This window comes from Marmota monax, unplaced genomic scaffold, assembly GCF_021218885.2.
Source record: "Marmota monax isolate L192 unplaced genomic scaffold, Marmota_monax_Labrador192_F-V1.1 WCK01_AAM20220418_F8-fsc00038, whole genome shotgun sequence".
NCBI lineage: Eukaryota > Metazoa > Chordata > Mammalia > Rodentia > Sciuridae > Marmota > Marmota monax.
Genome location: NW_026692498.1, coordinates 6,137,681 through 6,162,059, shown reverse-complemented (window position 1 = coordinate 6,162,059; position 24,379 = coordinate 6,137,681). Strand labels below are relative to the sequence as shown.

The window sequence follows — 24,379 nt, the reverse complement described above, 5'->3', positions numbered from 1 at the left end:
CTACCTACTGAGCCCATATACTGTGTTAATTATATTGGTATTCCAGTTTTGCCTAGATTGTTAACAAATGTCTTTTCACAGTTGGCCTCTTCTAATATGGACCTAAGCAAAGTTCATCCATCGTATATTTGCATAAATTATGTAAATTATGTGTGTATAGCTCACTCTTTCTTACTTTTCTCCATTAAGCAGTCTATGCTATGTGATATCTAACTCCTAAGTAATACTCCATGCTGTGCAGCCACACATTTTATCTACCATCTCTGGATATAGAATACTGCCTCTGCTCCCCATCATTATGAAAAAGGTTTTAATTAACATCCTTATGTGTGTGCCCTAATTCTCATGGTAGTGTGTGGGGGGAGGATATTGCTGCAACGCTTGGTGAGTATACAGAAAACTAGCTTGTCTATGTAGTGCCAAGTTGTTCTCTGGAAAAGCTGTGCTGGTATACCCTTCCTCCAGCAGGGCACAAGGGGCCCTGTTATTTCTGTTTCTGCCATAATGTTTGACATTATCTGGGTTCCTAATTTTTGCCAGGATTTTGGACTTGCAGCACATCTTGGCTTGTATTCATTACAAGTGCTCAGTAGCCATAGTTCTTTGTTGTTTTGATTAGCATTTGTCTGGTTACTAATGATTTTAAGAATTTCTTCTTAAGTTTTTTGGGTTTACTCTCATGAATTTTCTGTGTCTTTTATCTGTGTCTCAGATTGCAGTCTCTTTTTTGTTGTTGATGTGTAGGAATTTCTTGCATATTTCTGGATGTTGCTCTGCATTGGTTTAAAAAATCTTCTCATTTCACCGTGTTAACTTTGGCCACAGTGTCCTTCATCGGTCAGAAATTATTTTTTATGAAATCAATTTTTATCTTAAAAAATTTGTTTTTGAAGTTTCATGTCTTTTCTACCCCCAAATCACAAAGATATTCTGCATTTTCTTCTATTAACAGTGTTTTAATTTTTTTACCTTTCATAGTGAAGTCTATAGTCCATTTAGAGAAATGCCGTCCAACAGAAATATAATGTGAGCCACATAAGTAATTTTAAAAGGGCTTGGGTGTTGCTCAGTAGTACAGTGCTTGCCTAGCATGCATGAGGTCCCAGGTGCCATTCTCAGCACTGCAATGACTAATAATAATAATAATAATAATAATAATAATAATAGAAAATATAAATGTCCAATAGGGCTGGTGATGTAGCTCAGTGGTGTGGCACTTCCCTAGCATGCACAAAGCCCTAGGTTCAATCCCCAGCACCACAATAAATAAATAAACATGAAATATCAGAAAAATTTCAGTAAACACATTAAAAAGACTAAAGCCAAAGTTTGAAATCCACTTTAATGATATTTTGACTCATCATTTCAACATATGAAAATGAGATTAAAAAAAATTGCCCTGAAGTGCTTGAAATCCAGTGAGCATTTTGGACTTGCAGCACATCTTGGCTTGTATTCACTACAAGTGCTCAGTAGCCATGTGGCTGGTGGCTGCCATATTGGATCATTCAGGTCCACCCTTGCAGGTGGTGGTTAGTAAGAATGCAGACATGTTGATCTCTAGATAATTCATCCATTTTGATCTGTCCATATTCCCATTGCCTGCCTTGATGTTTTTTTTTTTTTTTTTTGTGTGTGTGTGTGTGTGCTTTGACTTGTCTTGAATCCTTTACTGCCCCATTCCACCTGTTCTCTTTCCTAGAACTTTGCCTTTCCTCCACCCACAGCTCAAAGTCTCTCCCTGACCCTTGGCTTACCCTCTTCTCCAACCCGACCTTACTGAATTATGCTCTCAAGTAGCTTCAGCTGCCAGGTGTGTGCAGATGATTCTCAGACCACATTTTCCATCTTACCTTTCCATGAACAATGATGTTCTTTAGGGGTCACTTCAACTGCCCTATTTACACTTATGTTTTACATTCAAATGATCATTTCTCCATTAATTCTTCTCCCCCGTGTAAAAATTTCCAACGTTTGGTTTGCTGCTTTGGGGTACATATATCCAGGTTCCCTGAGCACTTATACTGTGTGACTGTCTCCTTCACACAGTGGAGGTTTTACCGCTGTGCTTGAAGCACAAAAGACGGTCTCTGTGTAGTGCTGCTCTATATATAACTGCAAGAGCATGTCCTGGGACTAAATGGAATAACAGAGCAGCACTACACATTTAGTCCCAGGACATGCTCTTGCAGTTATATATATATCTCCACATGTTTACCATGGAAGACTGAACCTCCCTTTCTTAATAGAAAGGGATAATTATCATGTGGGTTATCTGGTCCACCAGATCTCATGTTTGCAGCTCAGTCTGGGACTGTGCTGTGCTAGTCCTAGGACTGCACATTACCTGTCTGTCTTAACTGATGTTATTCAGTCAGGGGTTTGCTCAGGGCTCCTAACCAATTATGCTAAAGATAGGGAAGTTTTCCTGAAAGATGGTTGTTTGTGTAGAGAAAACAATGCAAGAACAAAGGTTTTTTTCTGCAGGAGGTCAGCAAGGAGTGGCTGCTGTCAACAACACCTGGAGTCAAACGCGGTTGCCCTGCAACCTCCAATTGCCAAGCCAGAGTCAAGGGAGAAGCTGCCTGCTCTTTTTAAGATACTTGACTGGATCTAGACTATATGGTCCTGTGTGTGTTTTTATTTACATGCTTAGGGCGTACCTCATGGCAAGTGGATTAGGAACTGCTACTCCTTTGATCCTTGTGTAAGCTCTCTGGGGAGGAAATAGGCATGGGGTCGGTAGTCACCCTCTGTGCTCATCCATTAAACTGTTGGGAGATAAAAGTCACAGGGCAGAGAACAGAGGACCCCTTGCCCACCATCAGGGCTGTGGTCAGGAGAGTTGAGAGACTCATGAGTGAAGAAAGTTGTGTCCCAGGTAAGGGGCACTCTCTGCCTTTTGACAGAAATACTGCTTGTTAGCATCATCCTGACCTGCTAGGGAGGCTCTCGGAATCATATGGTTCTTTGAGGGCTTGGAGGCTGGGGACAGAGTGGAAAGGTGGCATGCAGGAGATCAGAGCCTAAGAGAGGAACATGGGCTTAGGCACAGAGGCTGTGGTCAGGAAAGCAAAGACACCCAGAGGCAGTGAGAGAAGCTGAGCCGTTTAATCACCTCCTTGGCCAGAATCAAGGTTGTGGCTGCCCCTGAACAACCCACACCTGGAAGCCACTGAGAGCAACTGAAGATAAAATGGCCACTTGAGTCAGAGGGTGAGGCAGGATGGGAAGGGACAGCTGCAGCGCCTCCGACTCCATCATCTGGCGCTCCTGCCCCTGGGGCCTGCTTCAGCTCTGAGAGGTTCCTGGCTGGTCCCCAGGGGCAAGGAACCAGTGATGGACAGTGCGCCCTAGTTGTGGTAAGAGAACAACCCTGAGGTGGGGCAGCCGCGTCCCACATGGCCTATGTCCGGGATGCAGTGCTATCCGCACTGTGCTGGGGGGATGGGACCATAAGGCTGGGGAAGAGGGGAGAAGGGGATGGGAGGAGTGGGATTGGGGGTTGCCCGAGTCCCACCACCAGTCTGGAATTAAATAGAAGAGAAGGTTGTACTTGGGAACATTGGCTTGTCCCCAGTGACAGTTCCTGGTGATGGGCTGACCTTGGCAACAGACCCTAGCAGCAGGCAGTTGTCCTGACAAGAGGGTGGTCCCTGTCAACAGTCCCTGGCAGTTTTCTGAACAGAGGGAGGGAGCTGACCTGGGAGTCTTGTCCCCCTATCTACTTGTTCTTCTTGAAGAAGCTGAAACGTTTTTCTCGCTCCCGTTCTCTGCCGTCCTTGCTGCGCAGCACAACAGGCCCCTCAGCCCCTGCTGGTGACACTGGGGGCATGGTCATGGCCCGAGTCATGCCACGAGTGGCACTGGGCACCGCTGGCTCTTCTGGCTCTCCAGAGGCCGAGGATGCAGCAGTAATGGCCGCATTCACCACCCGCAGCCACGAGCTCATCTCTGCCTATGGTGACAGGGAGACAACATCTCAGCCTCAAGGACCCTGTGTGGGGGCTATTGGTGGCAGACAGCAGAGAAATGTGAAAGGAAAAGGCAAAAAAGTAGCTATTTCATCTCGGAGAGCATGTTTTGGTGTGGGCCTCCTAGACAACCAGTAGGCATGTCATGGGCTAGGTTATTATAAAGAACAAGAGGTGGACAAGGAAAAAGAGAGGGGAGGGAAGGAAGGAAATCTGCTACTGCAGGATTTTTTCCTCCAGGAACATGTGGGTGGGAGGGGAAAGCTTACCTCATCCTTGGCCTGGAACAAATACTCTTTTCCATCCTGTAAGCTGTTGAGAGAGAAAAGTCACAGAGCAGAGATGAGAATCTGTATGTGCCAGGTCAGTGCATGTTAGAGTTCAGTCCTCACCCAAGAGGAACTGGAGAACATCCAGGCAGCCCCCAGAGCTGTATCTACAGGTGTTACACATTTTCAGATTCCCAGGTTTTTGCAGATGTGCAAAACCAAATCCTTTCTGAATGCCTGCAGAGGGCCAGGGTGAGCTCGCTTCCATCCTAGGCCTTGCCAGCTGCTTGCTGCCGGGCAGAGCCATGCCTCTGAAGGTCCCTGAGGCAGAGCAGTGCCGGCAGGCTGCCTTGGGGTTTCCCACCAGGATGGCTTTTTAACTTGACATCATCAGTCATCAGCCTGCGTCTTAACCCCCCCATTACCCACCTACCCCCCCACCCCACCCACGCCCTCCTTAGTGTGCAGTACAATCTCTGCCTCTCCCTCATGCACAGGTGTCCCCAAAGTCCTGGCTTGGCAGCTCTACTCCTGTACTTCTTACAGGTGACCGCTCCCACTGGGCCCACCGGTATCACTCCTGACTCCTCCTCCCATCCTGAGGTGAGCACAGTGCAGTTCCTACCCCAGCTTGAAGACATGTTTGCGCTTTCGATAATCGAAGGCCACACTGCCCTGGGCCCTGGCCAGGCTGACAGGCACTTCTCCATGGTATGGCACTCCTGCACTGGCTGCTTTCGAATCCTTGTAAAAGCCAAGGCTCCCACGCCGCAGGACACAGTACACGTTCTGCCAGGATCTGGGTGGGACATTGCGCCAGTCAGGAGGCCAGATGGTCAAAGGGACTGGCGTGGGTGGGACCTACATTCTGGGAACCCTTGGATGTCCTGGAACTTGAAGTTCCTCTCCTGTCTTTACCCCCTCAGGCTGTCCCCTAAGGGCCATAGTGGTCCTGAGCCCCATCCCTTTTCCAAAGGTCACAGTCTATGAAGTGCCCCATTCTGAATAACTTTCCTGCCTCCAGAAACATCCCCTCCAGGGACGCCTCCCCAGAGGCAGGAACCTGAGAGGCCACAGGCACTGCATGGCCAGGCTGGGTACCTGTTGGCAGCCTTTTTGCCGAAGGCCTCCATCTCCTGTTTGCGGCAGAGCATTCCCTCCATCTGCTCCTGGGCAGAGAGCTCTGGGCCTCGAGTGGGCAAGGTGGCGACATGGGCTGACTCAGACGACCTGCTCTGGGGCATCACAGGAGCAGCTGGGCCGCGGGGCCGTGTCTGCCTATCTCCCCGTGGCCCATTGGCCTCATCCCCTGCACCAGATCCCTACGGGGGAAAACAGGATGAGACGGAAGGTGTCTCCTCAGTGGGTTGTGAAACTCCCTGGCTGCGCCAAATTTCCTTGAGTCTCTGCCCTCTCCCATCCTCAGACTCCTTGCGCCCCTTTTTAGCCCTTCATCTCAGGTATCTATACCCACACCTGCAGGGGGACTCACAGGCCCTTCTGGGAGGCTACCCTGCTCAGGTCTCTGTTGTTCCAACAGGAGCTGCAAGGACAAGAAGCTGTGAGAGGGTGTGTGAGGCAGGCAGGGTTGATGGGGACGCTTGGGGACAGGGTTACCTGTGAGGATTCAGCATCTGTGCAGACCCCATTAACGCTGGGCACCTGTGTGGATGGTGGCAGTCGTGGATGGGTTCTGGAACGGCCAAAGATGATACAGAATTAGTTCCTAGCTTGCTTGGGCTTAGCCTCATCCTGCTGGCCCAGGTGTCCTGGCTCTCACCCGTCCCAGGCAGCATCAGGAGCTGTCTGGCTGTCCGCCAGGTCTCCTTTGGGCAAACCGGCTGTGGGCTCCGGAGCAGGGGGCTGTTTCCTCCGTTCCTCCTCCTCCCTCTGTCTCTTCCTCTCCCTCTCCCGCTCTTCCAGCTGTCAAGAAATGCTGAGGTCAGCGTCAAGAAGGCTCATTTAAGAGGAGCAGGGCACAGGGGAAGTTGAAATGTCTTAGCTCTGGTCTGAAACTGGAAGGAGGGAGAAGAGAAATCTGACAAGACGGTGGGGACAAGGAGCAACAGGGGAGATGGGGGTCTTAGCGTCCCCCGGGGGAAATGAAGGCTGTGGTGTCATGGGGCACTCTCAGCTCACGCGCAGGAGGTGCTGATCAGAGGGAAGAGAAGAACTGTCTTCTCGGGCAGAGAGAGGATGGGTCTGGGGCAGGAAGTAGGCGCCCCGGGGCCCAGAGCCCTCACCGCAGTGAGCTTCTCCAGTGCGCTGAAACGCTCTTCCCAAGCCACCGCTGCCTTCTGAAAGGCTTCATGCCGCTTGATGAGGCTCTCCACTTCATCCACCGTGCAGCCCAGCTCTGCGCTCCGCACCAGTGGCTCTTGACTGCACAGCCAGGCCTCTGCCATCCCTGCATCTCTCCCGAACATGAGCACCTCCAAAACTGCCAGGATTAGGGGTTGCAGAGAGTTGGCTGGTCAGAGAAGGCACAGAGAAAGCCACTGCCCCAGAGCACTGCCAGATGTTGCCAAGGGTGGGTGCCTGGAGTTTCACACCCAGGGTTCTTGATCTCTCCCATCCCCCTGTCCTGGCCTGGTTCCCTGCAGAGGCTCACCAAGCTGGAGCCAGTCCATCTTTTCCTGCCACTTGTCAGCTGTCTCCTGGCGCCGGGCTTGCAGCTGAGACAGCTTCTCTGAGATCTGGGGGACAGAGACGAGAGTCAGCACCCAGTTGGGCCTTTCCAGAGTCCTCAGGGGTTCACTGAGGGAAACTAGTGATTTCTGATGTCAAGAGGTTGGTAGTTCTAGAGGAAGGATGGGATGTGAGAACTCTCTGAACAGCACCAAGGGGACAGAGAGTGAGAGTTCTTGCCGAAAAAGAATAAGAGGAAGTAGGAAGACTCCTAAAAAATCAGCACTGAGCTCTGCTCGGTGAGGCTGGCCCACCTCCATCAGGCCTCACCCACCTCCTCGGCTGCATAGTGGCTCCTGGCCAGCAGCTCCTGCCCCATGTCGATGCAGGAGGAGAAACGGTCTGCTCTGGCCTCAATCTCTGCTTTGATGCCTTGTTGGTTCTTGATGACCAGGTCTGCAGAGGACACGTCCCTGGGAGGATACAGACACAGTATCTTCTCCTACTGCTCCCAGTCCCATCACAGCCACCAGCCCACAGGAGCCATAGAGGCTACTGGGTGTCTCACCGGGGCCGCTCCTGGGCATCCATCTGCACATTAATGCCGTCCATCCACAGCATCAGCTCCCTGACAGCCTTGAAGAAACGGAACTTGTCTGTGGTGTCCAGCAGCAGCTGGCGGCGTGCAGCAGAGCTTCCCTGAAGCTGGGCCCAGGCCTCGGCTACAGCCTGCATATGGCGGCCAATCTCCTCAGCCTTATCTCCAGCATAGGCCTTCTGGAGTCGGTGACCATCATCCTGCACCTGCTGGACCTGTAGGGTCCCAACTGAGAGTCAGGCAGAGCAGAGAGACTTGAAGGAGCTGCAGCCTCCCTTGGACCTAGCTGCTACCTCCTGCCCATTTCACTAGCCAAAGAGGAAGGGGAGGAATGGGGTGGGGGTGGGGCGAGAAAGATGATGGCAGATGCCTGGCCGAATGCTGCTCTGGTGCATCTCATTTAAGGGCCTGGGCTTAGCCCAGGAGGTGGGGCTCTAAAGGGGACCACTGGCCAGTAGAGCTTTCGAAGGCCTGTTCTGGATGTGAGGGACCTCATAGCTAGCTAGGATGAGCCTGCAGAAGGGATTTGGTGGGGCTGACTGGCTGTATAATAGCTGAAGGAAGAATTCATGCTTATTTCACTGGATCTAGAGCTGTAGTCTGGGTGGTACCAACAGGCAGCAAGAATAGTCCAGCCATCAAGACCACCTAAAAATGTCATGGCCCTCATGGAGGCTTGTGAAGAAGTCAGTGAATATGGTGGCTAGATGTTGCTTGGCTGGGATGTTTTCCTGGACTGATTCTAACCTCATCTGTGAATGGCCCTCCAGAGAGGCCATCCTCCTGCATTTGTTGAGATCCGTCCCGGCAACTAGGACATCCCCTTGCTCCCATCTCCTACAGTCTCCCCTCAGCCTTCCCCACCTCCTCGGCTTGGCTCAGACCTGGGCACTGAGGGCCTGGATGTCGTGCTCATAGGCACAGTGTCGGCGCTGCAGGGCCTCAGCAGCATTGAGGTCACGGCCGGTCCCATCTGGAAGCTGCTGCTGCTTGTGCTGCACCCGCGCCAGGGCTTGGCGGGCCCCGTGCAGGAAGCGCTGCAGCTCGTACGCAGCGGCCAGCACTTGACCCCGTGTGTCCAGCAGCTCGAGCAGGTCAGCCCAGGCCTCATTGAGACTGTCCTTCCACTCAGCCACGGTGGCCCGTGCGGCATGGCCCCCCGCAATGAGCCCATTGGCCAGCGTGTTGGCGCTATCCACACGCTCCTGACCAATGGTGCTTGTGTCCCGAGAGAACTCGCGGAATTTGTCCCGGAGCATCTGGTGGAGGAAGCAGTTGAAGGGACAAGGTGTGACACTGAGGGAAGAGGTTCCTGACTGATGGAGTGGGGTCCTCTTCCCCCAAACTGGGGACCTACTTCTCTTCCCTGTGTCAGGTGTGCCAGCGCGAGTCAACAAGCAGTTGCAGCAGCTTCCCACCCACCTGTTCAGTGTGTGCCACTCAACAAGGACACATCCTGACAAATGCACCACACAAACTAAGATGGCTAAGATGATGCAGTCTGTCATGTGGCACAAGATGGCACAGGCCTGATTGGTAATTAACTTCCTTTCTATCCTTGCCCCCCCTTGGCCCCACGTTCCTCTTTCCGCACAATTCTTCCAATTATAAACCTTAAAATCCAGGAGATGGCAGCTGCTCTGCCTGGCCCTGTGTCCCTGCCCCTCCATGCTCTGCCCAGGTCCAGGCCTCGTCTCCCCTGGGTCCTGGTCCCTTCTTGGCGTCCTCCCCACACTCACAGTCACGTGTTCGTAGTCCTGGCCCAGCTCGTGGGAGGCTGCCACCACCTCACGCTCCTGGATCCACTGCTCCAGGTCATCCAACTCACGGCGGAGTTGGCACAGCCGGAGGTGCTCCTGCAGGCGCTCGCGCCGCTCTCCGGCCAGTTCTTTCAGGCTGGCATACAGCTTGTCCACCTGGGCCTGGCGGATTGATATCCTCGTGCTGCAGGGAATGAGGAAGGCACCTCAGGGTTTAGGAGACACGGCTGCTCTGATGCCCGGCTTGTTCTGAGCCCTGTCCCTCTAGGCCCCCAATTGCTCATCAAGTCCAGGCTTCTACAGCTTTCTAGAATGTTCTGTACATACACAGTACAGAGGCACCACATCCCAGCACCTTCAGAAAACCAGTTCCCTCTCCTCCAGGGGATGGGCCCCTTGACCTCCTGGGGCTCACCTCTCTGGGTGGTCATGGTCAATCATGTCTTGGCTGCTGGCTGCCAGCTGGTGGATGGTCTGGGCGTAGTCAGCCAGGGCTTGCTCCAACACCTGGTGTTTCTTCACCTCTGCCTGGGCACTCAGCTCATCCTGGAGAAGGGACAGTGGGCCTCAGGCAGTGGGGGGGTTGGGGAGGCTGGCAGTGAAAAGAATCAGCCGCGCGGACTCAGCCGCGGCTCTCACCTTGGCTTTCTCCTGGCCCAGCAGGTGCAGCTCCTGCTCACCCATCCAGGCCTCGGCCTCTGCAGCATCGCGGTAGAACTGCTGGGCCCTCAGGGCCTCCTCCAATCGCTTCCCGCGAAGCTCCAGTTCGTGGCTCAGGCGTTTCCACATTTCTTGGAGCTGGGCCAGCTCGGGGCCTGCTGCTGCTGTGCCCAGAGTCCGCTGCCGCTCTGTGAGGTCAGCAATCCGGGGCTCGTGGCCTTGGATCTCTTTCTGCAGGGTCTGTCCCCGTCATAGAAGAGGACACTATAAGGCTTGCAAAGGGAACGTGGAGCCTCCACACCCTCCGACCTGTACAACTTCAAGCACCCCTTTCACCCTCTTCCCTCTCTTCCTTCCAGAGCCCTCTCACTTCCCTCTCCCCAGGACAGGATGGTGATGATGCCCCTTCAATCCTCCAAGAGATCCTATCCTCCTCGGGTGGGGAAAAGCAAACCACTGACGTCTGGGGAGACACAGTGTCAGGGAGGGGCCAGAGAAACCCTTTCTTAGAGAAACAAATGTCCAAGTGTGGGGAGACTCTTGGGAACTTTTCTTTTGCCCTCAGCCTCTGCCTCACCTGGTTTTTCTTCATGAGAAGCTGAACACTAGGCAGGTCCTTGCCATGTTCCATGGAGCTGGCCATGGGCAGCCGCTCCGTCACCCATAACTGGATGAGAAAGAGGACGTCAGTGGAGGTGCAGAGGGAGGAGTCAGCATGGGGGACTGGAGAGTGGGGATACCTACAGTTACAGGTGTGAGTGTGTGTGTGTTGTGTGTGTGTAGGGAACGGTCATCTCTAGCTTCAGGACAAAGGGATCTAGAGGACATCCCCAAGTATCTTTAGAGGGGATGTTCTCAGTGCTGAAGGGAAGAGGGAACAGAGCACTGCTGGCATCTCCCCAGAAGCCAGGAAGGAGGCTGGAGTGCCACATGGCAGGGGCAGCTTGCCAAGATGAAGATGCTCTCAGGCCCAGCCCCAGGGACTCACAATCTCATCCTCCACGTCCCGGTGGAACTGGTGCTGCTCACGAGAGGCATGCAGGCGCTGGCAGCGCTCCTTCATGGGCTGGCACAGGGCCCTGAACTTCTCCTCCACAGCTCTTGAGGTCCTCTCCACCTCCCCTGCACCCTGGTCTTCCTGGGCCAGTGCCTTTGCTTGGGCCTGAATTGCCTCCACCTCCTTCTCTCTCACAGCCATCTCCCGTTCCAGCATCTGCAAATGAGGAGAAGGAAGGGAATGTAAATTGCACATTTCCACCTTCAAACTCAGAGGAGACACTAGTCTCCAATCACGATTTCTCATCCCCAGGTCTTACTCCAGGAAGTACATCCTTTTGTGGCCTGGATTGATCTTGAACTTTGATATATGGAGGAATCCAGGTTGTGTGATAACTGTGCCTGTTATGAATTGTCAGGTGGAATCGTCCGTCCCAAATCCACTTCAGTTGCAAATCCACATTTCCCCTGCTCTGTTATGTTGGAACTGGATGGACCCAGTCAACATCTCTCCTTTGCCAACTGGTGCAATACCAGGCCTTGTCAGTAGAGGCCGCTGAAGGGATGCTACAACTCAGTACAGGAAGGGCCTCTCTTCCAGGGTACTTCTGTCTCCTACAGCAAAACTGCTTACAGTGTGCAAGAGATCCTGTGACTCTGTTCCTCCAGCAAGTTTTGCTGGCACTCCCAGGGTAGTTTCCTGCTGGCCAGCCTGGGCTTGCTAGATGCAGACCTGCTTTGGCTCATGACACCCCAGCAAATTTCTAGTCCATTCACTTTGGCTCTCCAAAGAGATCTGAAATTCAGCTGTATGATTGCTTCCTTGGGGTTCCTCCTTGGCCCTAGGAGTATAGCTTCTTCCTACATTTGCTATTTTAGTTTTTTTTTTTTCCTACAGTCCTGGGGATTGAACCCAGAGGCACTCAACCACTGAGATACTTTACCTTTTTTTTTAGTTTTTATTTTGAGACAGGGTCTTGACTGAGTTTCCCAAGGCTGGTCTCAAACTTGATATCCTCCAGCCTTGTCTCCCAAATATCTGGGTTTATGGGTGTGTGACACCACACCTAGCTATTTTAGGATTCTTAAGAACAAGGATCAACAAATACAGCCTACCACCTATTTTGTAAATAAAGTTTTATTGTAATTCAGTCTGAGCCTTTTTTTTTTTTTTTTTTTTGTCCTACAAGGTCAGAATTTAATAGTTGTGACAGAAACAATCTGATTCACAAAGTCAAAATATTTATTATTTGGCCTTTTACAAAAAAAGTTTTCTGACCCCTGCTGTAGAGTCCTCTTTACACCTGTCAGTTTAGGTGTGGTTTATGCCCTCCAAAACTCATGTTGAAATTTGATCCCCAGTTTTAACAGTATTGAGAGGTAGAGGCACTTATAAGAGGTCATTAAGGTACACTCACACAGTTCTTGTGGGACTAAATTAGTTACCACAAGAGCCGGTTGTTATAAAGTAAGGCTGTCCCTTGTGTTTTGTCTCTTTCACATGAAATCACTTCCTTTCTGTTCTACCATCAATGATGCAGCTTGAGGCCCTCACCAAAAGCTGAACAGATGCTGGCACCATGCTCTTGACTTCCAGAACCATGTGCCAAGATAAACTTCTATGCTTTATAAATTACCCAACCTCAGATATCCTGTTATAGAAACAGAAAGTAGACTAAGAAACATCTTCAGTAGTTAACCACCTTTTGCCAGGCGCAGTGAGACACGCCTGTAATCCCAGTGGCTTGGGAGGCTGAGGCAGGAGGATCTTGAATTCAAAGCCAGCTTCAGCAACTCAGCAAGGCCCTAAGCAACTCAGTGAGACCCTATCTCTAAATAAAATACAAAAAAGGGCTGGGGATGTGGCTCAGTGGTTAAGTGCCCCTGAGTTCAATCCCTAGTACCAAAAAAAAAAAAAAAATGTTATCCACCTTTTACTAATAAATACGTCTTTTTACAAAAGTTTCCCTGTTCAGTTTACTAATGTAGTCTGTCTCCTGACTTTCCTCTGACCATTAACTCACTCCTGGAGATTCTGACACGGTTGGCCTGTAGAAATCATTCTGAGAGCTGGGTGCAGTGGCACATGCCTATAATCCCAGCAGCTCGAGAAATACCAAAAGATATCATGCAGCAGGCCTTAGAATGATCTCAAGATCAAAGGCACTTCCTCCTTTCTTCTCCAGTTCACCCTCCCCCCTTGAAGGCCCACGGCGCACCTGCTGCTTCTTGAGCAAAATGTTGACGCTGGTCAGATCCTTGCCATAGTCATCGGAGTGCAGCTGGGCCTGCAGGCTCTCTAGCCAGCTCTCCAGCGCTGAGCAGCTTTGGGCAAACAGTTCAGCACGGTTGGCATCAAAAAGGCTGCGGGCCTTGGCCTGGGTTGTGGTCTCCAGCTCATCCCAGCGCCTGTGCAGGTCTCCCAGCTTTTCTGACACCAGCGCTTTCAGTTCTGGCTTCTCAAGGGTCAGCTCTCGCCCTTCCTGGGTGGCAAGACAAAGAGGGTGTAAATGCCAGAATTAGAATTAGCCACCACTGGGTGGCTCAGAGGTAGAGCACTTGCCTAGCATGTGTGAGGCCCTGGGTTCGACCCTCAGCACCACATAAAAATAAAATATTGTGTCCACCTCTTACTAAAAAATAAATGTTAAAAAAAAAAAAAGAATTAGACATCACTGAATGTTATAGGCCAATGGCAGAAGTATGAAGTATGAAGTATGGACAATCATTCTAGGTCCTCACGTAAGCTCATTAGCATATGCTTCTAGAGGCCCCTTCTTCACTGCACATCCTCACTTCTGATTAAACTGGCTCCTCCTCCCAGTTCTGCTCAAACCTCACTTCAGTTAAGAAGCCATTGTAATCTTTCCTGGTGCTCATGGCTTCTGCTGCTATGCTGCACATGAACTTGGGTTATTTTCTCTCATTCCATGTTTCTCCACTTGTTACTCCTCACTTGAACTGGAGCGAGCGAGTCCTACCTGGTTTCCCCACTCCCCACCTTTTGGTTGAGGACTTCCTCTCCTCCCTTCCCTTCCTTTCCTCCTCCTCACCCTCTCTTTCATACCTGGGTTTGAACTTCAAGCATGCTAAGCATGTACTCTACCCCTGGGCTATACCCCGACCCAAAGTACCCTGTCCAGATGGTTGACCTTCCATTGCTTCTCCTCATTCCCCTACCAGTGCTTCCTGGGATCACCTGCCCTGAAAGTGCCCTGCACTAGAATCCTGATTTCAGGGTCGGCTTCTGGGGACACAAGGCAGACACTCCCTTCAGGCCTCTTTATAACACTGCCAAGGAGAAGGTGTCAAAGGCTACCACTGCTTGGGTAGCTCTGGGACATACTCCGCACCCAGGAACCAGGACTTTTCCTGACCTGGCCAAACGTGCTCTTCTCGCCTTTGCTTCCACCAGTCCCTTCACACATTCTGCACTCCTGCCACATTTCCTCCTTGTCCACAAAGGTGCCCCTTCTACACCTCTGGTTTTCTGTTCACACTCTTTTCTCTACCTAACAACATCTTTCCTTCAATGTCTTGGCTTGTCCTCATTTGCTCATCCTTTACAGACTGTCCTGGCTTGCTCCTGCTTCTAGAATCCCCAAATCTCCTCTTTCTTTAGCCCCCAGACTTTACTGGACTCTCATATGGCACTCAACAAAATCTGCTCTGGATTTGATTCAGCTGTTTGTATATATATCTCATATCCTGGCCACAGTATTGTTCCTTGAGAGTGGAGCCTGCAGTGGCATCTTGTACAGCAGCAGCAAGTATATATTTGCTCAACAAATGGAAACACTGAAAACACCCTGGTTTCCTCTCCCCAGCCATCATGCCCTTGTGGGAGGGAAGGTGTTTTTTTATATTCCAGGCAGCATAGCAGTGTGCTGAGCACACACAATGGTCTCCAAGAATATTTGCTGAGTAGAAATAAAGTTATTCTAGAAGAGCTGGGTGGGAGACCAAGTATCAGGAACAGCAATCCTCAAAAGCAAGGACTGGCGAACCATGGTGGATGGGCCAAGTCTGGCCACTGCCTATTTATATAAAGTTTTATTGGGAGACAGCCATGCTCATTCATGCATGTATTCTCTATGACTGCTTTTGCACCACAATGGCAGAGACAAGTAGGTGCAGCAAAACCATATGGCCCACAAAGCCTGACATATTCACTTTCTGGTCCTTTACAGAATGTCTGCAGAGTACTGATGAAGACAGCCATCTGCTCTGGACCCAGGAACAGTTATGGCTTTGAGCCAAGGCTATGGCCTGGCACCCTACTAAATTGGGCTTTCTCAAAGCTCTGAAATCACTGTCCCACAGCCCAAAGACATTTTATTTCCTAGAACACAACTTGCCACTTCAGTGGTGTGACTCCAGAAACCCATGATCTCTAATTCTGAAAACCATGGCCTGGAGCTAGGCCTGCAGCCTGGACTGTGGCCTGCACCGCTGAGAGGACACTGCCTGAGGCGGCCCCAGATGCTCACTTCTTGCTGCTCCTGTCATGCCACTCACCTTGTCCACCTTGTCCAGCCAGTCCTTGTTGGCGGCTAGCTCGGCCATGAATGCCTGGTGCTTCTGCCACTTGGTGTGCAAGTTGCGGGCCTCGTCATAGGACACATCCTGAGCTGTCAGCATCTTCTCGTCAATCCAGAGTTTCAGCTGGAGCAAGCACAGGTCAGGATGGAGAAGGTAAGGGGCATTTTGGAGGAGGGGAGAGAGGGGACCAGGAGATGTGAAAGACTCAGGAAGAGGCCATGAAAGCGTCTGTAGGCTCCAGCAACCCTGCGATGCTCTTACACCAGGCCCAGGGTGAGGGCTGGGAAAGGGGTGGATGGAAAGAGGTGCTGCAGGGACCTCGGTGCCTCACCTCATGACAGTCTTGCAAGAAGTGCTGCTGCTCTCGGTTGTCCCTCAGGCGGCCCAGAAGCTGCTGCACGGCTTCTTGATTCTTCCTGTGTCTGTAATGACAGTGCTTGTGAACCCTAGGCCTTGCTGTGAGAGGATGTGGCCTTTAAGTAACCTAGAGGCTTCAGTCCTCTTCCTGTAGGGATAAGCCTCCCAGAAACCCCACCAGACACCCCAGGCAGGAATCACGTTTCCAGGCCTGCCACCTAGTAGGCTCTATTTTGCCCAAGTGTGCAGGAGGCAGACCATCCCAGCTCCTGATCCAGTCCCTCTCCCACCACCCTGTTCTCCCTCTCTACTACTTTGCTGTCAGCCCCCTATCTCCTGCCACCTGTCAGGTCTCCCATGCCACATCTCCATCTCTGAGACAGCCCTGTTCCACTGATTTCTCTCTCAGACCCCTCATTTATCTGCCGGCCTCATCCCACCTGCTCTCGATGGAATCTGCCTTCTCCTGGATCTTCTCGGCATGGATGTTGCCCTCTGACACCAGCTGACGCCCAGCCTCCAGGAGCCCACGGATGCGTTCCCCATTGGCATCCATGGTGCTCATGAAGTCTTCCAGCTTTTTAATGGCAGCATCAGCAGCCTGGAGTGTCCCTGGCATCTCCGTGTGAGACAGAACATACTCCTGTGTGGAAGCAGGGAGCAAGCTCACTTCTCAAAGAATACAGATTCCATCCCTCAGACCCAGCCAGGGACACAGATGAGAGGGTGGCCAGCCTCAGCAAGGGTGGAGTAGCCAGATGGCTCTGAAGATGAAGGGGGTGGGTATCACTAACTTGGGGGACCCTAGAAAGTTCCAAGGGAGCTGAGCTGGGGCCCAAATCCTGTTCGACCTTATTTGTAGCAACCGATTTGATTTTAAAATAGTTATATGACTTGCCACGCTTTCTGTGTCATCTAAAGTCGGCTTTGGTAAGTTTTGTTTATCATTTTTTTCCCACTCCTTCCTGCCTGTGTTATTTCCTCAACTACTCCACCCGCTGACACTATCCTCTTCCTCACACATCCCCTGGTCCCTATTTTCCTATTCTTCCTGGGTGGGACCTTGACCCCTGGCCTCTCACCTGGCTGCTGAGCACACCCTCAGCCTGGCGAGCATCCCGTAGGAATCCCTGGAAGCCATGAGCCTGGGCCAGGCGGCCTTGCCGGCTCTCCCACATGCGGCCCAGCTCCTCCCAGCCGGTTCCCAGGGCTTCCAGCCGCTGCCGTAGGAAGAGGCACTGGGGATCTGCCTGGTCCCGGGTCACCTCCTCGCCCAAGGCCCGCAGGCGGCTATACTCGCTTTGGGCACGCTCCACTTCTCCCCGTAGGCCTGCATGTTGGGCCAAGAGGGCCTCAGCCTCAGGCAGGGTAGCCGGCCCTTCTTCGGAGGCCACAGCGGTCTGCGTGCGACCTAGCCAAGCCTGGAAGTCATCCAAGCTGCGCAGGAAGTCCTGCAGCCTCCGTGCCTCACCCAGGGACTCTTCTCTTCGCCGCATAGTGGCTCGTAGGTCCTCCCAGCCAGCCTGTACCTCCCCAAGCCGGGTGTTGATGGCAGGGGCTTGGGCCGGATGGCCAGCAGCCAGGGCATTGGCCTCTCGGGTCAGTTCACCCACCCGAGCGGCGATGGCCTCCAGGTCCCGCTCGGTGCCCGCCAGCTTCCGTTGCAGGGCCAGCACCCCGGCCAGATCATTACCCAGGCCCTGGGTGGACTCGATAACTTTGGTCTTCTCTCTCATCCAGGCCTGGGTCTCCGTGCACTCTAGGTGGTAGTTCTGGATGCTCAGGGCTGATGTCAGAGCTCCCTTCTTGCCATCTGCCAGGGACCGAAACTGCTGCCACCTGAGTAGAGGGAGGGAGTAGCATGTAGAGCTGCTGAACTTCCCTGGCTGGCCAGGTACATCTGGGGTACCCCTGCTTCTCCCCACATGGTGCACACCCACCCACTTCTGCCTTTGTAAGAAGGTTGCTCCCCATCATTCCCTTGCCTCCTTCTCTTTTTGATTGTTCCCCATCCAATCCTCAGCCTCCTGGGACCACTTTCATCCCATTTCATCCTTTTTTCTATTTATCCTCCCCAACTCATTCCAGGCTGGTCCTTCCCCTTGTGTTTAGCCCCCTCCCAGGCCCTGCCAAACCCTCTTTGAAGCACCATCTCCAGCTGCTTCCTTCTCCCTCAGTGCCCAGGGCTGACATCCCCAGCCCACCTGTTGTTGAGCTGCTTCTGAGTGTTGAGAATCCGGTCCTTCCCTGGAGGGTTGGCCTTTAGCAACTGCTCAGCTATGTCATTCACAGCAGTAATTCGAGCTGCCAGGGCATTCATTTCCGGCTCTAGGGTCTCAAACCTGAGTGGGTAAACAAGTAGAGCACGAGGATGGGAGGCACAGAGGCCCCAGGCCATCTCCCTTAGATGCCTGCAGAACTGCCTCCCTTCAACACAGGGCTCTGTCTCTGCGATGCTTTGCCTACAAGGTTCTCAGGGGAAAAACTCTCCTCTCTGGGGTTGTTAAAAAAGATGGTGAGGGATAACCAAACTCGACCTTTAACAGAGGTTCACTTACTCTCTTGGGGCTCACCCTTTAGCCCTCAACCCAAGCCCCACCCCACCAATAAAAAATGAAGTGACAACCAAAAGCATGTGTCTAAGTGACAAAGACGTGAACTCTAACTTCTCTCAGGGATATTTTATATTCTAGTGGGGCAGGTCTGCAGGATTTTTCTGTAAAGGGCCAGGCATTTTAGGTCTGAGAGTCACTGTGTCTGTCCCAGCTCAGCTCTGGGGTAGTAGTGATAAGGGTCACCACAGACAGGATCACCTCCTGTCTGTGGGCATGGCTCTGCCCAGCAAAGCTTTATCAAAAAAAAAAAAAAACAAACAAAGAGAGCAGGCTGGATTTGGCCTAAGGGTTGTAGTTTATCAGAACCTCCAATAGGATATCTTGAAAACTTAAAAAAAAAAAAAAGTTTAATTATATTTTTTTAAACCGTCAGGAAATTTGATTATGGGCTAATGGTAGGTGATATCAAGTAATTGCTCATTTTGTTCTAAGTAATAATGGTACTGAGGTTCTATAAGAAAACTCTCTTCAAAATGATTTTAAGATATTATTCTGTGAACCTCATGAGAGGTTCTGCCTAAACGGTCAATATTATTATATTATAATATATATTATAATTCCATATTCAATTTTAAAAAAATATATTTTTATGTATTTATTTTTTATCCCCCCAGCATTAGAGATTGAACCCAGGAGTGTTCTACCACTGAGCTACATCCTCAACCCTTTTTATTTATTTTTTTATTTTGAGACAGGTTTTCCCTAAGTTGCTGAGGCTGGTCTTGAACTTGTAACCCTACTGACTCACACCTCCTGGGATTAAAGGTGTGTGCTGCTAAGCCTGGCTTTTCCTCCTCTTTCTTAAAGGATGTATCCTGAAGACTATACATGTGAAATAACCGGGAATAGTTTTTTTAAAAAGGGAGTGAATCAAAATGAGCACCATATTGACAACGTTGGACCCTGGGGATGGATGGATAGGGTTTTGCTGTGAAATGTTGTCTACTTTTGTTATGTTTAACATTATTATTGAAACTTAGAAAAGACAACCATTAAGACAGAAGGATGTGATTAAGGCTCAGTGAGGTGCAGTGGGCAGCTTTATGGTGGGAGTGGCCACATCTCACCCTGGCCCCAGCTCACAGGCAAGGGGGTCCGTAGCAGCTGCAGGCCCTACCTCTGCTGCACCACCTCGAGGTCCTCCAGGCGCTCAGGCAGGGTCAGCCCGTTGAGCCACTGCTCCTTCTCCTCCACCCAGAGCCCACAGGCCCCAGCCTCGCTGAGCATGGTGTAGAGTGCCAGGGCTGCTTCCAGGGCCCGAGCACGCTCGCCCGCCCGTGCCTGCAGCTCCTCGTACTGCCGCTCCAGTGTGGGCACCCTGCCCTGCACCTCGGGCGTGCGGCTCAGTGCGGGAGGCAGGGCCACAGCCTGTTCCTTCAAGGCCTCCAGGGTGGGTCTGTGGCCTCGGATCTCCTCCTCCAGGGCTCGGTGCTGCCTGGCCAGGGCCTGTGTGGAGAACTCGTCGTGCCCCAGCTCAGGGCTGGACACTAGGCGCAGTGCATCCACCAACCAGGCCTCCATGTCATTTGCGTCGGCTTGGAACTGGTAGAGGCTGGCAGCCTGAGCAAGCTGCTGGGCCCGTTCCTCGGCCAGGGCCTCCAGCCGCTCCCACTGGGCCTGGAGCTCGGCTGCACGGGCAGCAGCCTGGCTGGCTCCAGGATGGCCCTCTGCAACCAACTGCTGGCCCTGTTCCAGGGTGAGCTTCAGGGGCCCCAGCCGGCCACTCATCTCCCCCCGCAAAGCCGTGTGCTTGTTGAGCAGGCGGAGGACACCGGTCAGGTCCCTGCCAGTGTCGGCTGAGGCCAGGAGGTGCTGCTGCTCCCGCACCCAGGCCTCAGCCTCTCCCACTTCCCAGAGGAACCGCCAGAGGCGCCGTGATTCCTCCAGACGAGCCCTCCGAGCCGCTGCCAACTCACACAGGGCCTCATAGCTCTGCTCCAGGGTAGCCACCCGCTCTGACACCAGCTGCGGGTCACATGGTCTGTACTCTGAAAATAGTCATGTGGGGTTCCAGGGCTCTGGATCCTCTCCACCCACCTTGGTGACAAATCCCCGACCCCCTCCCTGGCTCCAGCTCCTCACCCAGCATCCACCATCGGCTCTCCTGTCCCCAGCTTTTCCTAGTCTTCTGCCTCTGCTCTTAATGTTGCCCTTCCCAGCCCTGTCATCTCCAGGACCTTCCCCTCTGGTTCTCACCTTTCCCTGGGTCGCAGAAGCGCAGGGCAGAGGCGCTCACAGCCCGCACCCTCTCAGCCTGCACGGCGATGTCAGCCTCCACCAGCTCGTGCAGCTGCAGCAGGTCCTCCACTCCAGCCAGGTGCTTGCCCAGGTCCTGAGACTGCAGCCGCCCCTGCCGGGAACATGCAGCATGCTGGTGCCCGTCTGAGAGCCTTCTTGTTCGCTGCCAGTCAGGCACACGTGCCAACCTCCGGGGTCTCCCTTCCAACCTCTTTGGGTGGTTCCAGGTGTTGCACCCAGGCGAGCATACCTGCTCACACCCACATGCAGGGACGCACCACGGTTCTGTTTAGGCACCCTCCCATGGAACAGCCTTTATGCAAATTCTGCTCCTGGAATCTTTGCTGTGACTCATTTCCTTAGCCCCAGAATCACAGACAGACACCCTCCTATTGTCACTGCTCTGCCCCAGCAGCCCAGCTCCCTTCAGTGCCTCTCCTAGACCCTTCCTTAGGGCCACCTATGGCACAGAAGACTGCAACAACTCTAACTGGTCTCTGTGCTCCCACTCTGGCTGCCCACAGTCTTCTCCACATAGTAGCCCAAGGGACCCTTTTAACAGGTAAGGCAGAATCGCATCTCTCCCTCTCAGAACCTTTGAATCACTAAGTGCTCCATGCTATTTTGAATAAAGTTCAAACTCCTTGACCCTAAAGCCCTAGTGAGCCGGCCACTCCCCCCTTTATCTACTCAGGCCCTCTCAGCACCTCCACGATTTCGACCACTGGAGTCCCACCACTAGCACCGGCCGTTACCTTCATCTCTCCCATCCAGTCCATGAGGTAGAGCAGGTCCTGAAGCACTTTCTGCAGCTCCAGGTTGAGGAGGAGCCGCTCCCGCCGCGCAGCCACCATCTGCCTCAAGAAGTCCCAGAGCCGAGCCACATTGTGCTGCCGAGCAGCGATACGCTTGATGTCATGGTAGCGCTCGGCGGCCAGCTCGGCGGCCACAGCATCCACTGCCTGCACCCGGCCGCTGTAGGCCACGATGTCGGTCTCAATGGCTTCGTGCTTTCGCACTGCTGCCTCAACCGCAGCCAGTTCCAGCCCAAAGTTGTCCTGTGGCAGAGAGCAGAGAGGGGAGGTCTGGGAACCAAAGGACAGAACCTCTGCTGGCCCCAGCTGCAAGATGCCAGCCCCTCGAGGTGGCTCTCAGTTTCCTTTCCCCCATCCCACGATTTTTTCTCCTGCTTGAGCCCCTGGCCCCCGGACCTGAGTCTGTCTCTTGCTTGTTCTGACTGGGGATGGAACTCAGGGGCGTCCCTTTTGTTTTTTTATTTTGAGACAGGGTCGTGCTTAATTGCTGAAGCTGGTCTCATACTTGTGATCTTCCTGCTTCAGCTTCCCAAATTGCTGGGAATACAGGCATGTGCCACTGTGCCTGGCTGCTCCAGAGTTTCTCGGTCTTTCTGCCTGTGCGGTGGATTTCGTGTTTGATCATCTCCCCACCTTGCAGGGCTCCTTACTCATCACTGTTTCCCTTCCATTTCAACCCACCAGCCGGGATGTCCCCGGAGGCCCTGGTTTCCTACCTGGGACACAAGACGCTGGTTCTCACTGAGCCAGGTCTCCCGCATGGCGGCCTTGCGGTCGAAGCGGGCGGCCAGCTGCTCCAGCTTCTCCTGGCGGATCAGCTCCGTGCGCAGGGCCAGCTCCCGCTCATGCTCTGCTTTCTCCAGCCGCTCCCAGGCCTGCATGGTGGGGAGAGGATCAGTGCATCAGAGCCAGGGAAGGGAGGGCCAGAGAGGAGAGGCAGGGGCACAGGTAAGTCCTGCGTCCAGCAGACCCCTGGAATGTGGTCAGCGAGGCGCCTGCCCGTGTGTGGTGGCATGGGCATGCTGGGAAACCTCACAACAACTACGCCTGCTTCTGGACCAGGGCTGGAGGGAAATCACTGGAAACTGCTTGATTTGTTTGCAGTGGTGGGAGTGTGGGCAAACCTTGTTTTACTTTTATTCATCTTCTCTGTGTTGTTTGTGAAAAAATGAAATAGAAAGTAGAAATAGTGAGTTGGGGACCTGTTGGACAAGACAAGGGACTTGGAGTATAATTCCTTACATGACCCTGTAGGGACAGTCAGAGGAAGGGGAACTGGGCAAGATGTTTAAGAGGATGCACCAAGAATCATGTCTCAGGGTGGGGACAGTGAGGTGGAGTTTTCAGTTAGGGTGGTAGGGCTTGGTGGAGGTCAAGAGGGCTCTGGGCCTGGGCTGCCGAGGATGGCCCCCTGAGTGACAACAGGGTGCCTACAGACCTTGTTGATGTCAGAGATCAGCCGGCCCTCACGGGGCGTGTAGACCTTCTGGTTGTTGGCCCGTAGCTTGCTCTGGATGGTGAAGAGTAGCACCTCCAAATTCCCTTTCTCAGTGAACCTGAGGCAGGGGCCAAACTGGGGTCAGAGGCAAGGGCCACTAGGGGCCTGTGAGGACTCAACTACAACATGGAGTGACCTAGGTTGCTTTTCTTGTCATAAAAGCAACACACGCCCTTGTGTGAGAGCCAGAACAAACTGGCAAACCCAAAAACATTGTTTTAGAGCAACAAAAGCCACACCAAATGATGACCACTGTGACACAGACAGAATCCCGGTGTATCCACAGCTAACAAGACCAGGACTCTCTTGCTGTAAGCTGGGCAGGCTCCCAGCACCTGGCAAGCACTAACTTGCTTCTCTCTTTCCATAGTCTCCATTCTCTCAATTATCCCCATTTTACAGATGAGAAAGCTGAGACACAGAGAGGCCAAAGAGGTTGCCCAACACAATGGCTCAGTAGCAGAGCCAAGATTTGAACTCAGGTGCTTGGAAGCTGGACACTTAGCATTTTGTTTTCTGTGGTCCACAAAGAATTCCTATAGCCTGCTTCTTTGATTATTTCTCATTAATATCTTTTTATGTCATTAAATACATTTGTTCAGTACTATTTTCAGTGGTTGCCTTGTGACTTGCCCTGTCCTCCTCACCTTTTGCAATACTGGAGATTGAACACAAGGGTGCTCTATGACCCCAGTCCCTCTGATTTTTTAAAAATTTGGAGCCACAGCCTTGCTAAGTTGCTGAGGCTGGTCTCAGACTTGCAATCTTCCTGCCTCAGCCTCCCCCATCGCTGGGATTACAGGCATGTGTTACCATGCCAGACTTCCTGACTTATTTTTCTTTTACAAAGGTCATGCTCGTGAACATCCTTGAAGTTACATCTTTGTTTCGTATCCAGAACTCTCTGGGCAAAGGCACACCTTAAATAAATCCCTGGACTATACAGAAACAATTATTTTCTCAATGAAAATTAGTTTTGGAGCTGACACATTAATTTAAAAAGAGCTTAATGATAAACAGAAAAAAAAAACCATAAGTTTTAGCATGTACCATATAGAATCACCTAATAGCAATTCCACACATGAAAACAGTTAATTGCTAAAATATATAAATGATAAGAACCTCTGCGATGCTCATTCACCAGTCACCCCCGTGCTGCTGGGTGTGACCTTCCTGTCAGGTCGTGGCGTGTTTCCCTGCGGGGGGACTGGGGTGCTGCAACACCTGGCCTGTAATCTCATCTGACGGGTCCCAATGACTCTACACACTGTGGTGAGCATTTCCACAGCACAGATTTTTAAAAATGGCTCATGATTAAGAATTTTTACTTTGGAGCAACTATGTCGTTTGTATGATTCTGGCGCTGAGCTGGGGGAAATGAGCCTCCTGAGTTCATATACTGCCAAATGTCCCTCCCATAAGGCCACTT

General features: G+C 52.2%; 1 protein-coding gene across 5 annotated transcripts in view; it reads right to left on the bottom strand.

Moving 5' to 3' along the window:
• Positions 1–3,095: 3,095 nt before the first annotated feature.
• Sptbn2 (spectrin beta, non-erythrocytic 2) overlaps positions 3,096–24,379 on the bottom strand; it is a 38,056-nt gene continuing 16,772 nt past the window's right edge. For 4 of the 5 annotated variants that reach the window (XM_058579455.1, XM_046445139.2, XM_058579456.1 and 1 more), the window contains 28 exons: positions 22,891–23,008; positions 22,169–22,327; positions 21,393–21,695; positions 20,596–20,749; positions 19,517–20,387; positions 17,989–18,126; positions 16,867–17,623; positions 16,225–16,427; positions 15,759–15,849; positions 15,404–15,550; positions 13,105–13,368; positions 10,878–11,102; positions 10,467–10,556; positions 9,869–10,129; positions 9,645–9,775; positions 9,209–9,413; positions 8,354–8,728; positions 7,440–7,684; positions 7,206–7,344; positions 6,855–6,939; positions 6,487–6,683; positions 6,024–6,166; positions 5,861–5,936; positions 5,736–5,786; positions 5,345–5,565; positions 4,869–5,042; positions 4,244–4,286; positions 3,096–3,958 (listed from right to left, as the gene is read on the bottom strand). In XM_058579455.1, the coding sequence (XP_058435438.1) occupies positions 3,725–3,958; positions 4,244–4,286; positions 4,869–5,042; positions 5,345–5,565; positions 5,736–5,786; positions 5,861–5,936; positions 6,024–6,166; positions 6,487–6,683; positions 6,855–6,939; positions 7,206–7,344; positions 7,440–7,684; positions 8,354–8,728; positions 9,209–9,413; positions 9,645–9,775; positions 9,869–10,129; positions 10,467–10,556; positions 10,878–11,102; positions 13,105–13,368; positions 15,404–15,550; positions 15,759–15,849; positions 16,225–16,427; positions 16,867–17,623; positions 17,989–18,126; positions 19,517–20,387; positions 20,596–20,749; positions 21,393–21,695; positions 22,169–22,327; positions 22,891–23,008 (6,100 nt within the window). In that variant the 3' untranslated portion in view covers positions 3,096–3,724. The remainder of the gene's footprint in view (positions 3,959–4,243; positions 4,287–4,868; positions 5,043–5,344; positions 5,566–5,735; positions 5,787–5,860; positions 5,937–6,023; positions 6,167–6,486; positions 6,684–6,854; positions 6,940–7,205; positions 7,345–7,439; positions 7,685–8,353; positions 8,729–9,208; positions 9,414–9,644; positions 9,776–9,868; positions 10,130–10,466; positions 10,557–10,877; positions 11,103–13,104; positions 13,369–15,403; positions 15,551–15,758; positions 15,850–16,224; positions 16,428–16,866; positions 17,624–17,988; positions 18,127–19,516; positions 20,388–20,595; positions 20,750–21,392; positions 21,696–22,168; positions 22,328–22,890; positions 23,009–24,379) is intronic. The other variant, XM_046445141.2, reaches the window with a different exon arrangement.